Source organism: Eupeodes corollae, chromosome 2, assembly GCF_945859685.1.
Source record: "Eupeodes corollae chromosome 2, idEupCoro1.1, whole genome shotgun sequence".
Classification (NCBI taxonomy): Eukaryota; Metazoa; Arthropoda; class Insecta; order Diptera; family Syrphidae; genus Eupeodes; species Eupeodes corollae.
The window spans coordinates 14,525,762-14,538,884 of NC_079148.1; the positions used below are offsets into that span (position 1 = coordinate 14,525,762).

The window sequence follows — 13,123 nt, forward strand, 5'->3', positions numbered from 1 at the left end:
CATTGACATACTAGAAATGGACTGCTAACCGATTCATATTCCCATTAAAATTCTCTTTTTAGAACACCATCTTTTATTTCTAGACATCAACAAGCTTTTTCAAAGAAACTATGGCCAACTATAATAAAAAAGTTTGACAAAACAAACAAAATACAAAAATCAAGTACCACCAAAAACTTTTTTCATTTTTCCGCTGAATTTACAGAAGGGCTGATAATGTTCAGATGACAATGATTTGGGATTATTCATTTAAAATGCTGCTGCAACTGCAAATGTATCAATTTCCGTCATACGCAGCAATTGAGTTAGTAATACATGGCGTATTTTGTATTTGGATTTGTTTTTCAAATTTATAAAGTTCAAAGTACGCAACAATTGAAGCCTGCTGAATATTCACAACTCTAAAGATAAGCTTCTTGGATCAACACACATAAATACCGATTTATCGACCAACTTATTATTTTTCCTATGTAAAAGAAAATATTGTTGCACATGGCTTGAAATTTATTTGTCCCCACTTCAAATATCAAATATGTTTCTCCTTGCATTAATACCCTTAATAAATTGGAAACACACAAAAATTTAATTTGCAAAACGAACAGAACCTAAATATGTTAAATATGTTATCGACAACAAGAAAATGTTCATGTCATCGATAAACTAAAAATTACAAAACTGTCAACAGAACAGAAATATTTTTGACATTTCCCAACAAAAAGAATTATCGAACACGTCAGCTTATTAAATTATTTTATAGCCTTTCGGGAAATTAAGTTATTTTGCTAAAATACTGCAAAATATAAACTAAAATATTATTAAAAACAATTCATAAATAATCAAACAAAATGGTAAGAAAAAAGTTCCCCCATAAAAACTTCCGAAAAACAAAGAATTCTCTAACAAAATTGTGTGTGGCATAATTTTTATTTTGTAGGTTCTCATCGCCTCAGCGGTATGCACCAAGAATGGCAAAGGTAAATAATTTTTTTCTTTAAAATACTCAAACATTTACTAATAATTAATAACAAATACAAATCTAGTGATCATATCGCGACAATTTGTCGAAATGACCAAAGCCCGAATTGAAGGTTTGTTGGCTGCATTTCCGAAACTCATGACTTCCGGCAAGCAACACACTTTCGTGGAGACAGATTCTGTTCGATACGTCTATCAGCCCATGGAGAAGCTATACATGCTCCTGATCACCACAAAGGCTAGTAATATCTTGGAGGATCTTGAAACACTGCGTTTGTTTTCAAAAGTTGTAAGTTTTCTTGTGTTTTTGGTATGAAATTGTTCTTTTCTGATTGCCGGTCGTCATTTCAAAGATTCCAGAGTATTGCCACTCCCTGGAGGAGAAGGACATTCTTGAAAATGCATTCAACTTAATTTTCGCATTCGATGAAATTGTTGCTCTTGGCTATCGTGAAAGTGTCAACTTGGCACAGATCAAGACATTCGTGGAGATGGACTCGCACGAGGAGAAGGTCTATCAGGCGGTGAGAGAGACCCAGGAGCGGGAAGCTCGTCAAAAGATGAGAGAAAAGGCAAAGGAATTGCAACGACAACGCATGGAATCGGCCAAACGTGGGGGAAGCCTTAGCCATCATATCAGTTCGAGTTTGGAAGGTTTCGGACCTACCGGCGGCATTAGTAGCCAATCGATATCAGCACCAACAATTGATTCTACTGAAATTAAGTCAGCTCCCAAGGCACAGTAAGTATCTCATCATTCTTTCCATCCATTGATTTTGGATTGATATAAATATTTGCTTGTAGAAAACCTATTCCCCGAAAGGCATTGCAATTGGGAGGCAAAACAAAGGACGTGGATAGTTTTGTCGATCAGCTAAAGAGCGAGGGAGAAAAGATTGCCAATCTTACCCCCAATGTTGGTGGAATAGCCTCAACCACAACTGCTAGGCCCAAACTAGTTTCTGATGTTCCCACCGAGAGGTATATGGAAATTCTATGCTTTTTCTTGTATATTTTTAAAAATGATTGCTTGCAGTGTCCATCTTAAGATGGAAGACAAATTGGTTGTTCGCTTGGGCCGCGATGGAGGACTGCAGACATTCGAACTTTCAGGCTTGTTGACACTGAGAATCTCAGATGAGTCATTTGGTAGAATCAAGGTGATCTTAGAGAACAAGGATAAGCACGGAATTCAGTTGCAAACACATCCAAACGTCGACAAGGAACTCTTCAAAACTCGATCACAAATCGGACTTAAAAATCCAGCCAGACCTTTCCCGTTGAACACAGATGTGGGCGTACTTAAATGGCGCTACACCACACAGGATGACTCGGCTATTCCTTTAACAAGTGAGTTTTCCGGGATCTATTCAGTTTTGACAACCCAAATCTAACCCAATCTTCTTTCAGTTAATTGCTGGCCTTCAGAAAATGGCGATGGTGGCTGCGACATCAACATTGAGTATGAGCTCGAGGCTCAACGCCTTGAATTGCAAGATGTTTGCATTTCTATTCCCCTTCCGTAAGTCTAGAATTCTAAAATTAGTCCATTTGATGTTACCATTAAACAAAACTGCTTTTTTGATTTCTTAGATTGAACATTCAACCATCAGTTGGAGAATATGATGGATCCTACAATTACGATTCCCGAAAGCACGTTCTTCAATGGCTCATCCCGATCATTGATGCCTCAAATAAGGCAGGATCAATGGAATTCACTTGTGCGTCATCCATTCCAGGGGACTTTTTCCCATTACAAGTAAATAAAATCCTAACCTAAAGTTCCTTCTAAGATTTCGCTGACTTTTGAATAAACTTTTCAGGTTACTTTTGTTTCGAAAACTCCATTCGCTGATATTCATGCCAAGGATGTGGTTCATGTTGATGATGAAACACCAGTTAAACATTCAACCGAATCCGTTTTGTTTGTTGATAAATATGAAATTGTCTAAACAAACTTTTAGTTTTTATTTCAAATAATATTATTTTTCTTTTTGCTTTTTGCTGTTATATTCGTATTCCCCCCAAAAACTACACAAACAAAATATAAATATACATAAATATAATTATACATTATTCTCTTATTTTTACTACACCTAGGTACGTAATAATAAAATTATTATCATAAAAAATGTTTAATTATTTAAGGTGAGAAAAATAAGTGTGTCTTTGAGTGCGACATAACATCTGCACCATTATTTAAAATGTTTTTATTTTTGTTTTCTTTCCTCGGCGCCATTTGATTAAGGAGATAAAGAAAAAGTTATGTACATCTATAGAATGATAATAAATTGAATCAAATAATATATATATATACATTTTATGCTTTACCGAAAGAGAAAGACAAAAGTATTTTTGTATCTTGTTTTCTAAAAAGGTGTTTATCTAAATCAAACATTTTTTGAATGTTATAAGACTGGAAAATGATGAGTCAGAGCATCACTTCTTTCTTGAATCCGAGCTTTGAAGACTTCTATCAAAAGATTACATTCATTTACTTTAATGTGGCACTGCATTCTCAAATTTTGGTTAAATTTGATTTAATCATTACAATTACGAGTATCAGTTGAAGATTCAGACTCAGAACTTCAAATCTACACACTTTCATTGTATTTCAAAATGTGCCTTGTATTTCAAGACTTAAGTTAGATATTTCTAGTTATTACAAGACCTGCAATACATTTTCCAGACATCCCTTGTAATCTGCAAACATCCCTAATAATCTCCCTTGATATTTCCTGACCTAAATTCAGAATTTCAGAATCTTTCTTTAAATTTTCAATGACATTTCTAGACCTTCTTGGATTTTCGAGGGCTTCCTTGAATTTTCCAGACCTCCCTTAAATATTTCAAGATTATTAAATATTTTCCCGTGAAATTGCAAGACCTCCCTTGAAATTTTCAGACCTCCCTTAATATTTCAAGACCTCGTTTGATACTAATTGCAAAACCACCCTTGATATTTCAATACCTCCCTTAACTTTTCAAAAGGTGGCAGAAGCTAATGGTGATAAATGTCAAAATTGACAGTAATACTAAAACAATTGAATCAATAGGTATAAATAAGAAGGTTCAGACAACATAAGGGACTTCATTTGCAGTCAACTTCATTCTTTGAACGTATATTTTGACCAAGGAAACTAGTTAGTTTTTCAAGTGTCACGAATTTCAAATTCAGAATTTTACTTTATTTATAGTACAAAAACTAACAAAAACATTATTGTCTACAAAACACTCTTCAGGAAAGCTACAAGTCAATCACGATTTCTATTGTGTATTCTAAAGAAATAATACTTATGTATATCTTCTCCAAAATGAAATTGTGCATAAAATAAATCGTAGAAAAATAAAGTTCAGCTTTCAGTTGAATGAAAAAACATGAACAACTGTAATTTTGACAGAATTAGAGTTGAGATTTTTCTTGACTAACTTTCCATTCTACTTACCTATAAAGTTGGCTATTGCAAAGTAATTTATTGGAAGGTGGCCAATCAGATACTAGAAATTACCTAATTTTAAAGTCCCTTACGTCGTTTGAACGAATATGAATATACAGATATATGAATATTTTCAACTAAACATCATTCAACATAAAAACGTCCGAATCACAAAATTCAATGGAAGCGTTGGTATCAAAAAACTTAATTGAAGTGACGGACTTACAACTCAATATGGAAACAATTAAGTCACTTCATTCTATAGAAACGTCAAATTCAAAATAACCTACCGAAAAATCAGAATCACAAGAGCCCACAAATGAAATGAGTAGTGGGCTTACTCCTTTAATTGAAGAAGTAGTATTAATCAAACTCCCATCAAAGAAACAAATAGTCCGCCTCATTTAGAGAGCAGCTTTTCAGATGAGAAAGATCCTGAACAACTGCTTAGTATAGAAGAACCTCAAAATGACGAACAAGAACTGAAAACCGACACAACAACAGAAGACAATACACAACGCACATACAAAATGAAGAAACAAATTCGACAAAAAATAAGTTCACCCAACACTTAAAAAAACAGCTGTTCTGAAAAGAGAAGAAGTAAATGCCCTCCAAACCTGACTGGATTTCCAGACCTCCGTTGAAACTTCCAAGTTTTGTCTGGATTTTCAAGGCCTCCATTGGAATCTCTAGACCTCCCTTAAATTTACAAGACCTCTCATCAAATTTCCAATTTCCAGACCTCCTTTTATATTTCAAAACCTCACTTAACTTTTTTCGACCTTACCTAGATTTTCTAGACCTTTTATCATACTTCATGAAGAGCGCTGGATTTTCAAGATCTCACTTGATATATCAAAACCTTAATTGATTTTCTCTAGTAATCTTGATACCCGAATAAAAGACAACAAAATTAAACTTCACCTTCAACCGGCAGTTTTTTTTTATTTTTAGTATATGACATTTAAAATTCAAATTCTCAGTACTTTGTTCAAATTTCATCTCGTGGGACGCGCCTACTAAATCAGCTGACAATTTGTATGTTATGTCAAGAAAAACCCTTCTGTCACTTTTGTTTATATTTTCTTGTGCAATTTTCATCAGACAAGAATAAGACAAAGCTGAGATTTATCTTCTTTATTTAATCTTTAAAAATGGAACAATCTTTAGAAAAAGTGTTAAATGATATGTAAGTTAAAACACTAAACATTTTGTCAAAGATCTATCATTTAACTTCCTTAATTTTTGTAGAGTTTCAGCACCAGAAACAACAGCATGTTTGTTTGCTAACAAACAAGGTCTTTGTCTCTGCAGTAAGTTTTAACAAATTCAGTTTGTATTAATTAAATTTAATGATAATTATAATTCAATGTTCCCAATAGCAAAAGGAAAGATTAGTTCGGAAATGGCTGGTATTGGCATAGCAATATCTGAGCAAGCTTGTAAATTGGAACCAAACTTAAATCCACCAACAATATGCATGTACAGTGGCAATAGGTATAAACACTTTATTATATTAATAATTAAAGAAGAAAGAATTGACATTAACATGTTCTATGTGATTAAATCTTAGGAGATGCATTATTCAGAAAGACGGTGAAATCACAGGAGTGCTTTACAAACAATCACCAAATTAAACAAAGAAAACAGAAAAAAAAGAATCTTCCAAAAAGACGTAGTGACGTTTTTTAAATGCATTAACATTTACTTTTTGTTTGAATCTATTAAGAAATCGAAATTGTCAGCATATTATTTAGTTATAGCTTTTAATTATAAATGCAGACATCTTTTATAATACAAAATAAAGTGGCTTAAATAATAAAAATAGTTATCAGTTTATTTATTTGTTTTTTCTTATCAGTTGTAGCCTAAGAGCAAGTGTATCATGTTCATTGTTGTCTAGAGATAGGTATAAAGTCAAGATAAGTGTAGGTATTTCTCTTAATGCAGGCGAAATTATTTGCATTCTTCTTTCACATGTTCTCTCTCTTGTTTTACGTTACGATACTTTTTTAGATAATCTTAACTTGGTACCAGGAAAATAGATTAAATGTAACTGAACACTTATGGCGCATATTAAGTTAGTTCATTAAACAAATAAGTAATTTATATTTTAAAAGTAAATTCAAAACTTGTGTTCCTGAGCCTATTAGAAGATGAAAATGGTCATTTTGTTGCTGTGTCCTTTCGTTTTCGACGTATAACTTTTGTATGACTTTCTTTCTACCTATTCTTATTTTAACTGTAACTTCTGGCGATGACGATTTAAAATAAAATAATTTATTAAAAATCAATAATAAGTTATATTTTGACAAAGTTGGATATAACTAAATTAAAGATTCTACAAATCATAAAAATAGTCGAAAAGAAAGCCAACATTGATCATAATTTATCGACTTCAAATGACCGCTAAAATCCAAAAATATTGCGGTGACTGTGGGGCTTCCAGTAGTCAAATATTGTTGTACTGTCTCAATAGATTTGTAGTATCTTTTTTTCTTCAAATTTGTCTGTACAATAATTCCCTATCTGTCTTTAAATTGAGCTGTAACGGTATTTTGATATATGTGGAATGCAAAATCACAACCTCTTTCATCTTTTAATCGTATTGCAAAAAAAGTCACAGTTACATTATGCATATTTGTTGTATAGCTGAAAATTGGCCTTATTACTCTTAAAATTCACAATAGATTTAGTCCATCAAAAGTTGCTATATTGGCTTTTCGTCCCAATATTCTCACTTGGACTCATCAGTTAAAGAGTGGGAAAACCCTTCTTAATACGCAAATTTTGATTGCTTTACGTGTATGCAATAAAACAAATTGAAAAATTCCTATATTATTTGGCTTTATTTCACGGCACCATTTTAAACACATAATTTGTTTTCGATTTGTGAGAATTCATGTACTCTAATCATAGATTAGCTCAACGTCCTTTTGGAATATGTCCCACAAACACGACAATACTTTTTCAAAAGATTGAATCTGAATCTTTATTTATAATTTTTAAAACAAGCCTCTTTAAAAGTGTTAAAGGAAACGAATAACGGTGTTTTTAAGGCTGAGGTAAGAAACAATACACATCCTTCTTAAAAATAAAGTGTTTAATGAAATTTTCATAAGTTATGAGTCTTCATTTGACTCATTATGAAGTTTTGAATAGCCCTAAATTTATTGATTTCATGGAGAATAACGTTTTGGGGTTAATACCCATTTGAACATCATTTTTTCTAACATTTAAAAATATATTTTAAGAACTTGATTTGATTGTGTTTTTTGGGGACTGATTTGTTACAAAAATCACACTTTTCATGAAACGAATTTCTTTTGGAATAACAGGGAAATGTGTGATACAAAAAACTATTTAGCCCGATCAATTATCAAACCAATTAAATTTCGTTTATTGATGTAAGGCAAAAAAAAATGGGCATTTTGGGCTACCCATTGCCCAAAAATGAGATAAACTAGAATGCCAAAAAAAGGAATCCAAAGGTATCCAAGAATTCTGGTATATGTGAGTATGAGGCAGAACAATTGATTCAACGTACGGATTGAATTTAAAGCAACTAGAAAATTGATTTCAAATGTTTGAAGCTAAAACGTGTCTTTTTTGACAACTATCTCAATTAAGGTATCCAACTCGTTTAATAAAATATCAGACAGAGGTATCTTAAAGTCCACCGATCCAAAATAGTCTATCCAACACGAGATTGAAAGCAGCCATTGTGTTTATGTTTTTTTTCTTGTCAATGTCGGTGAACTGTATGCCGATTTAATCCTCTTTGCACCAGTACTAATAGTTAGCTAGGAATTTGACAGTTGTACCGCAATCACTTATTCAATGGGCAGGTTCAGAAGTAATAAGGGATTTGAAAGTAAGGCAAGTTTCTAGCCTCTGATTGGCCAGCTGCCAAAAAGTTACCTTCCAAATAAGGAAACTAACTATTAATTCAAGTCAACTTCTATCAAAATGACAGTTGATCATGCTTTTTCATTTAACTAAAATATCAACTTTATAAATTTATGATTTATTTATTTTCTGCACAATTTCATTAAATGTTTTCTGTAAATAGTTTCCTCGTCAATTCGGAAAGAAGCAAGTAATATTTTCTTACAATACAAAACGTGATGGTCTTGTAGCTTGCCTAAGGAGTGTTTTTTAGACAATAATGTTTTTGGTAGTTTTTGTACTATGAACATAAAGTAGTGGTTTACAAAGTAATTCGAAATTCATGACACTTGAAAAACTAACTAGTTGCCTTGGTCAAAATGTACGTTCAAAGAATGAAGTTGATTGCAAATGAAGTTCCTTTTGTTGTCTGAACCTGCCCAATGACAAACAAAAAAAGCAATTCGAATCGTGTCCCATGCGTCACAAACAAAATTCAATTTTTGAAGGAAATCTAAACGTACCCGTAAACCAATAATTTTTAAATTGTCATTGTCGGTGAAGCTGTCAAATTTGTATACAAAGAGTTTTCACTTGATATACTTCAAAATAACAATTGATCTTGACGAATCTAGATTTTACGGAGCTATTTGCACTAGCACTTATATGGAATTAGAATTTGACAACTGCACCGCAATCACTTATTCAATGACAAACAAAAAAAGCAATCGTGTTCTATGCGTCAAAAAAAAAATCAGTTTTTGAAAGAAATCTAAACGTACCCGTACGCCGATATTTTTTTAAATTCGAATCGAAATAAAGATTTCACAAATGAGATTCATCAAACGACAGATGATTTAAAAACAGTCGAGAAATTTAATTTAAAATCAAAAATAAATGAATGTTATGTTTGACAATGGAACGCAAAACAATTCCATACCGTTAAATCTTAAATTCAAACTACTGTCAGTTGTGTATAATAACAAACTTTAATTTTGCAAATAATATTCTTAATAATAAAGAGAAACAAATATATATATAATGTATGTATATAATAAGCTAATGTACCTTATTTGTACTATAAATACTGGCTGCCATAAAACAATTTTAACAATCTCATATAAATTCTATTAAAAATAACAACATTTTAAAGCACATTTACATATGTATGTACATAATAATTAGCACTGCACCATCATAATTTTTGAAACTACAATTTCTTTCGAAATAGATTCTTTCTCCAGTGAGCCTCTTCAGTATTAACAACAACAACATCATCGTCATCCTCTTCTCCATCATCCTCACCATTAAACTCTTCATTTACATCTGATGCTTCATTATCAGTTGCAGTATCACTTAAATTCCGAAATTTCATCAAAACCTGCAGAACTTCCGTCCTAAAGGCAATAATATGCTCATCACTGATTTTCCTAACCGAACTTAAAATACTCTTGAAGAAACAATCATGTTCATCGATGTCATATTCAACAAGTGGAAAACCCGATGAATGGTTCCCATTCTGATTCTGGTGGCGTTTCTTCTTCGCTGGACTCCTTCTCATCTCGTCTTCATCCTCCATCGCTATTGCAACCGGAAACTGATGTCCATAGCCGTTATTATTTGAATTGAAATTTTGTTGTGCTGCCATCTGCATTGCTTGGTAGAATTTCAAATATTCGATGTTAGAGAAGGCATCTTCAGCAGGGTGCTGATTCTGTCCCCCAATAGAAGCCGTGGAATTACTACTCATCCTCGATCGATCACTGCTCTCACTGCAGATGGATTGCGTGGAGTAAATAATGTCATCGTGACTTAATTGACGTTGACTGGTAACTTCATCGCTAGAAGTTCTCTTAATCCGACGACGAGTCGAGGAGAATGGTTTTAGAAAAGATAATCTGTCATAGAATGGCCAATAGCTTCGCTTTCCGCTAAAAGCAGCTGCCACCACCTGCTTCTCGCCGTCTTCACCGTCGTCATCCTCATTCTTAACACCATTGCAGTTGTTGTCGTCTGTGATGTGCAATTGTCGAACAAAATAGTCCCTCAAATACCTCCAGCGCTTCTGGCAAACCGGAACTGCAAAAAGACAAGATAAACGAAGATATTAGCGGAATTCTTTTCAAATACTTCTCTCCTTCTCTCGGTCTCTCTTTCTATCCGCTTCTGTAAAGTGATAGTAGGTATATATATATTGCAAAATTTATGCAAAAGCGGTTTTTACGCAAACGCCAAGGTCGCCGTTAGTATAATACGTACGAGTACACTAGATTTGTGTGCTTTTAGTTTTTTACGAGCGATCATTAACATAACATCCGTAGCCGTACTTCGGTCCGCTGTTGCACCAGCACCAACAGCAGCGGTTTGGTTGTTTATATCGTCGTGAACAACAACAACATCTGATGTGAACATTCACTATCCGCGTAACGCTAGCATAAATTAAACTGAATCGTTGCGATTATCTTGTCTAGCCGCGACACATGCAGTGGTCTAGCTTGGCTTGGCATGGCCTGGGATGGGCTTTGTATTTGCAGTTTTGTGCACCCTCTAGCCTCTTCTCTGTACTCACCTTCCAGTTGCATTTCACCAGCAATCATCTGCCAAATGGACCGTACATGCTCCTTGTTGCTGTAGAATATGTCTGTCTTATCGTAGATGGAGGGTTGTGCCTCCACAAGGTCGATTAATTTTGCATCGTTCATTTTTGGATTTTTGTTGGGCTTATGATAGATTTCTTATGGATATTGTATAACTATTGAAAGTTTGTTTAAGCTTTTGGGCTAATGGTCTGCCTTGTTTGAGCCTCAAAATAATTTTACGCGACTTCTCTCGCAAAGCGTACACGTCCAACTGACGTATCGATTCGATTCATCCGCTTTACGTGCTTTGCTATGAGAATCGAAGCTGAACATATTAGATGACGATGACGACGACTGTGACTACCGCTTCGGCTACAACGACGACTCTATGAACAAAATACAATAATAAAAAGTGAAGGTGGCTTATGTTTTGTATTTTGTTGTGGTTAAGTGGCCAGGCTAGTCAAGTTAAAGACGACGACGGTTACAGCTACGGCGACGCACGGCGAGTTCCTATACTCAGATCGAGATGCTGTTGTAGTTCGCGGCTGTTGTGCAGAAAGCGGAGAGAACTTAAAAAATATAAAGACTTGAGACTAGAGAGTCTGCGTTTATGAGAGACAAGACAGAAAGAGAGGTGCTTACCAATTAGATTTTGTTGTTTTTTTCAGGGTCATCACGAACCTTCCACTCATGCGGTGGAACTACCTATTAGATCAGTAGCTATGGCTAGAGCAGGTGGCTAATTTATACATTTTGTGTATTGTGTTGATCTTGATGACGTTTTGAGATGTTGGTTTCTTGAAGATTTGCCTATTACTATTTTTATTATTACGTCACAGATTTCTAGCGTAGCCACCACAGCATCGGAGTGAGTCTTTGTTTTGGTCTGTGAATTCGCATGAATAGGTTTGGAGTTTGGATGGATGGATAGATGCGATGCATGAGAATGAGAGAGCAGGCAGTTCCAAGTGGGTTAGGAGTGTAGCAGAAGCAGTAGGTATATAAAATTCTATATAACAAAAACTATTTCTGTTTACGTTTTGTTTTTATTTTATGAAGAGCTGTGCTTTTGTTGTGGATTTTTATAACTTTTGACCTTTGGCGTCGATGATAGATGGAGGTAGACTTATGCACATTGTGTATAAACGTAGTCATCGTTTAAAAAAAATAACAATAAATAACTAATTCTGAGCGAGTTTAATGTTGTTTTATTTATTTCTGTTTCAACTCAAAACTGCTTTTTCAGATTAGTTCTATTTTTCTGGATTATGGAAACGTTTGTCAACGACTGTTTTGTCGTAAAACTTAAATATCATGAAGTTCTTCACTTAGGCAATTTTTGCGTATTTTTTGTCCTTAATGCTAGAAATGCTCATGGTCATGACTCATGAGTGTTCAATCAAAACTATCTTCGGAAATAGCTTTGAGTAATATTTTAACCGTTTTACAAAACAAATGTCGAAAGGAAGTTCGAATTACCAAACTTCAATTTTTGCTTTTCAATACCCAGAAATCAGCATAAGACAAATAATCATCTTTATCTCTGTTTATCTAAGTTTTTATTTTTATAATTAGAAAACACTTAAAGGGTTTTGTATACCTTTAATATGCCAAAGACACTGTGTGAGCATTAATAAAAGAGGAAAGGATGGGATAGAAGGTGTCGGTAAACATTGATTTTGAATTCCTGAACATTTCAATGATAGGGAAAGAGAATTCGCGTAGTACGGCTAAAAAATGAATCCCTGTACCTCATAGTACGGCCGAAGTTGGGCTCAAGGATAAACAAGGGTTAAATTGTTCAAGGGGAGGAATGCAACTGGCTAGTCCGTTAAAATAACGGTAAAAAGGGTGAGTCAAAAGAAAATTTGCGACGATGTTTGATTTACGTAATCGAGTCGATGAAGTTAATGTCACTAATCATTTTTAAAGCTCTTCTTTGATTACTGTCCAAGAGGCTTGAATAAGTTACTGGAGCACCAGCCCAGAGATAGGAGTTATATTCAAGTTATGAGCGTATACATACATATAGGTTTTGTAGATTGTAGCCAGATCAGACGGAGGCAAACATTTCTTCCATCTTCTCATTTGCCAGTCTCGAAACGCATATGAAAAGCAAAGAGTGCTTACTTACTTACTAAAGGTGGCTCTACAGTCCTGTATGAACTAGGGCCTCACCCAACAAACTTATCCATCTAGCTCGGTCCCTACCTACTATGTGCGCGCCACCTGATCCGC

The 13,123-nt window shown here is 34.1% G+C and overlaps 3 protein-coding genes and 1 long non-coding RNA gene across 4 annotated transcripts; 3 read left to right on the top strand and 1 right to left on the bottom strand.

Moving 5' to 3' along the window:
• Positions 1-695: 695 nt before the first annotated feature.
• On the top strand, positions 696-3,291 carry LOC129947390 (coatomer subunit delta). The gene is made up of 9 exons (XM_056057924.1): positions 696-848; positions 935-974; positions 1,041-1,264; positions 1,329-1,717; positions 1,780-1,956; positions 2,012-2,325; positions 2,386-2,497; positions 2,569-2,734; positions 2,799-3,291. Exons 1-9 carry the CDS (start codon positions 846-848, stop codon positions 2,925-2,927), a joined length of 1,554 nt encoding a protein of 517 aa, XP_055913899.1. The 5' UTR covers positions 696-845; the 3' UTR covers positions 2,928-3,291.
• Positions 3,292-5,449: 2,158 nt separating this feature from the next.
• On the top strand, positions 5,450-6,244 carry LOC129946564 (uncharacterized). The gene is made up of 4 exons (XM_056056804.1): positions 5,450-5,604; positions 5,667-5,728; positions 5,798-5,912; positions 5,989-6,244. The coding sequence occupies exons 1-4, from the start codon at positions 5,570-5,572 to the stop codon at positions 6,050-6,052; spliced, it is 276 nt and encodes a 91-aa protein (XP_055912779.1). The 5' UTR covers positions 5,450-5,569; the 3' UTR covers positions 6,053-6,244.
• A 3,029-nt stretch (positions 6,245-9,273) lies between these two features.
• On the bottom strand, positions 9,274-11,246 carry LOC129947896 (uncharacterized). Its single transcript, XM_056058649.1, has 2 exons — positions 10,873-11,246; positions 9,274-10,382 (listed from the first exon to the last, which is right to left on the bottom strand). Exons 1-2 carry the CDS (start codon positions 11,003-11,005, stop codon positions 9,514-9,516), a joined length of 1,002 nt encoding a protein of 333 aa, XP_055914624.1. The 5' UTR covers positions 11,006-11,246; the 3' UTR covers positions 9,274-9,513.
• A 517-nt stretch (positions 11,247-11,763) lies between these two features.
• Positions 11,764-12,081, top strand: LOC129947897 (uncharacterized). Its single transcript, XR_008781779.1, has 2 exons — positions 11,764-11,882; positions 11,945-12,081. It is a non-coding gene; the product is annotated as an uncharacterized LOC129947897 (long non-coding RNA).
• Positions 12,082-13,123: the final 1,042 nt, after the last annotated feature.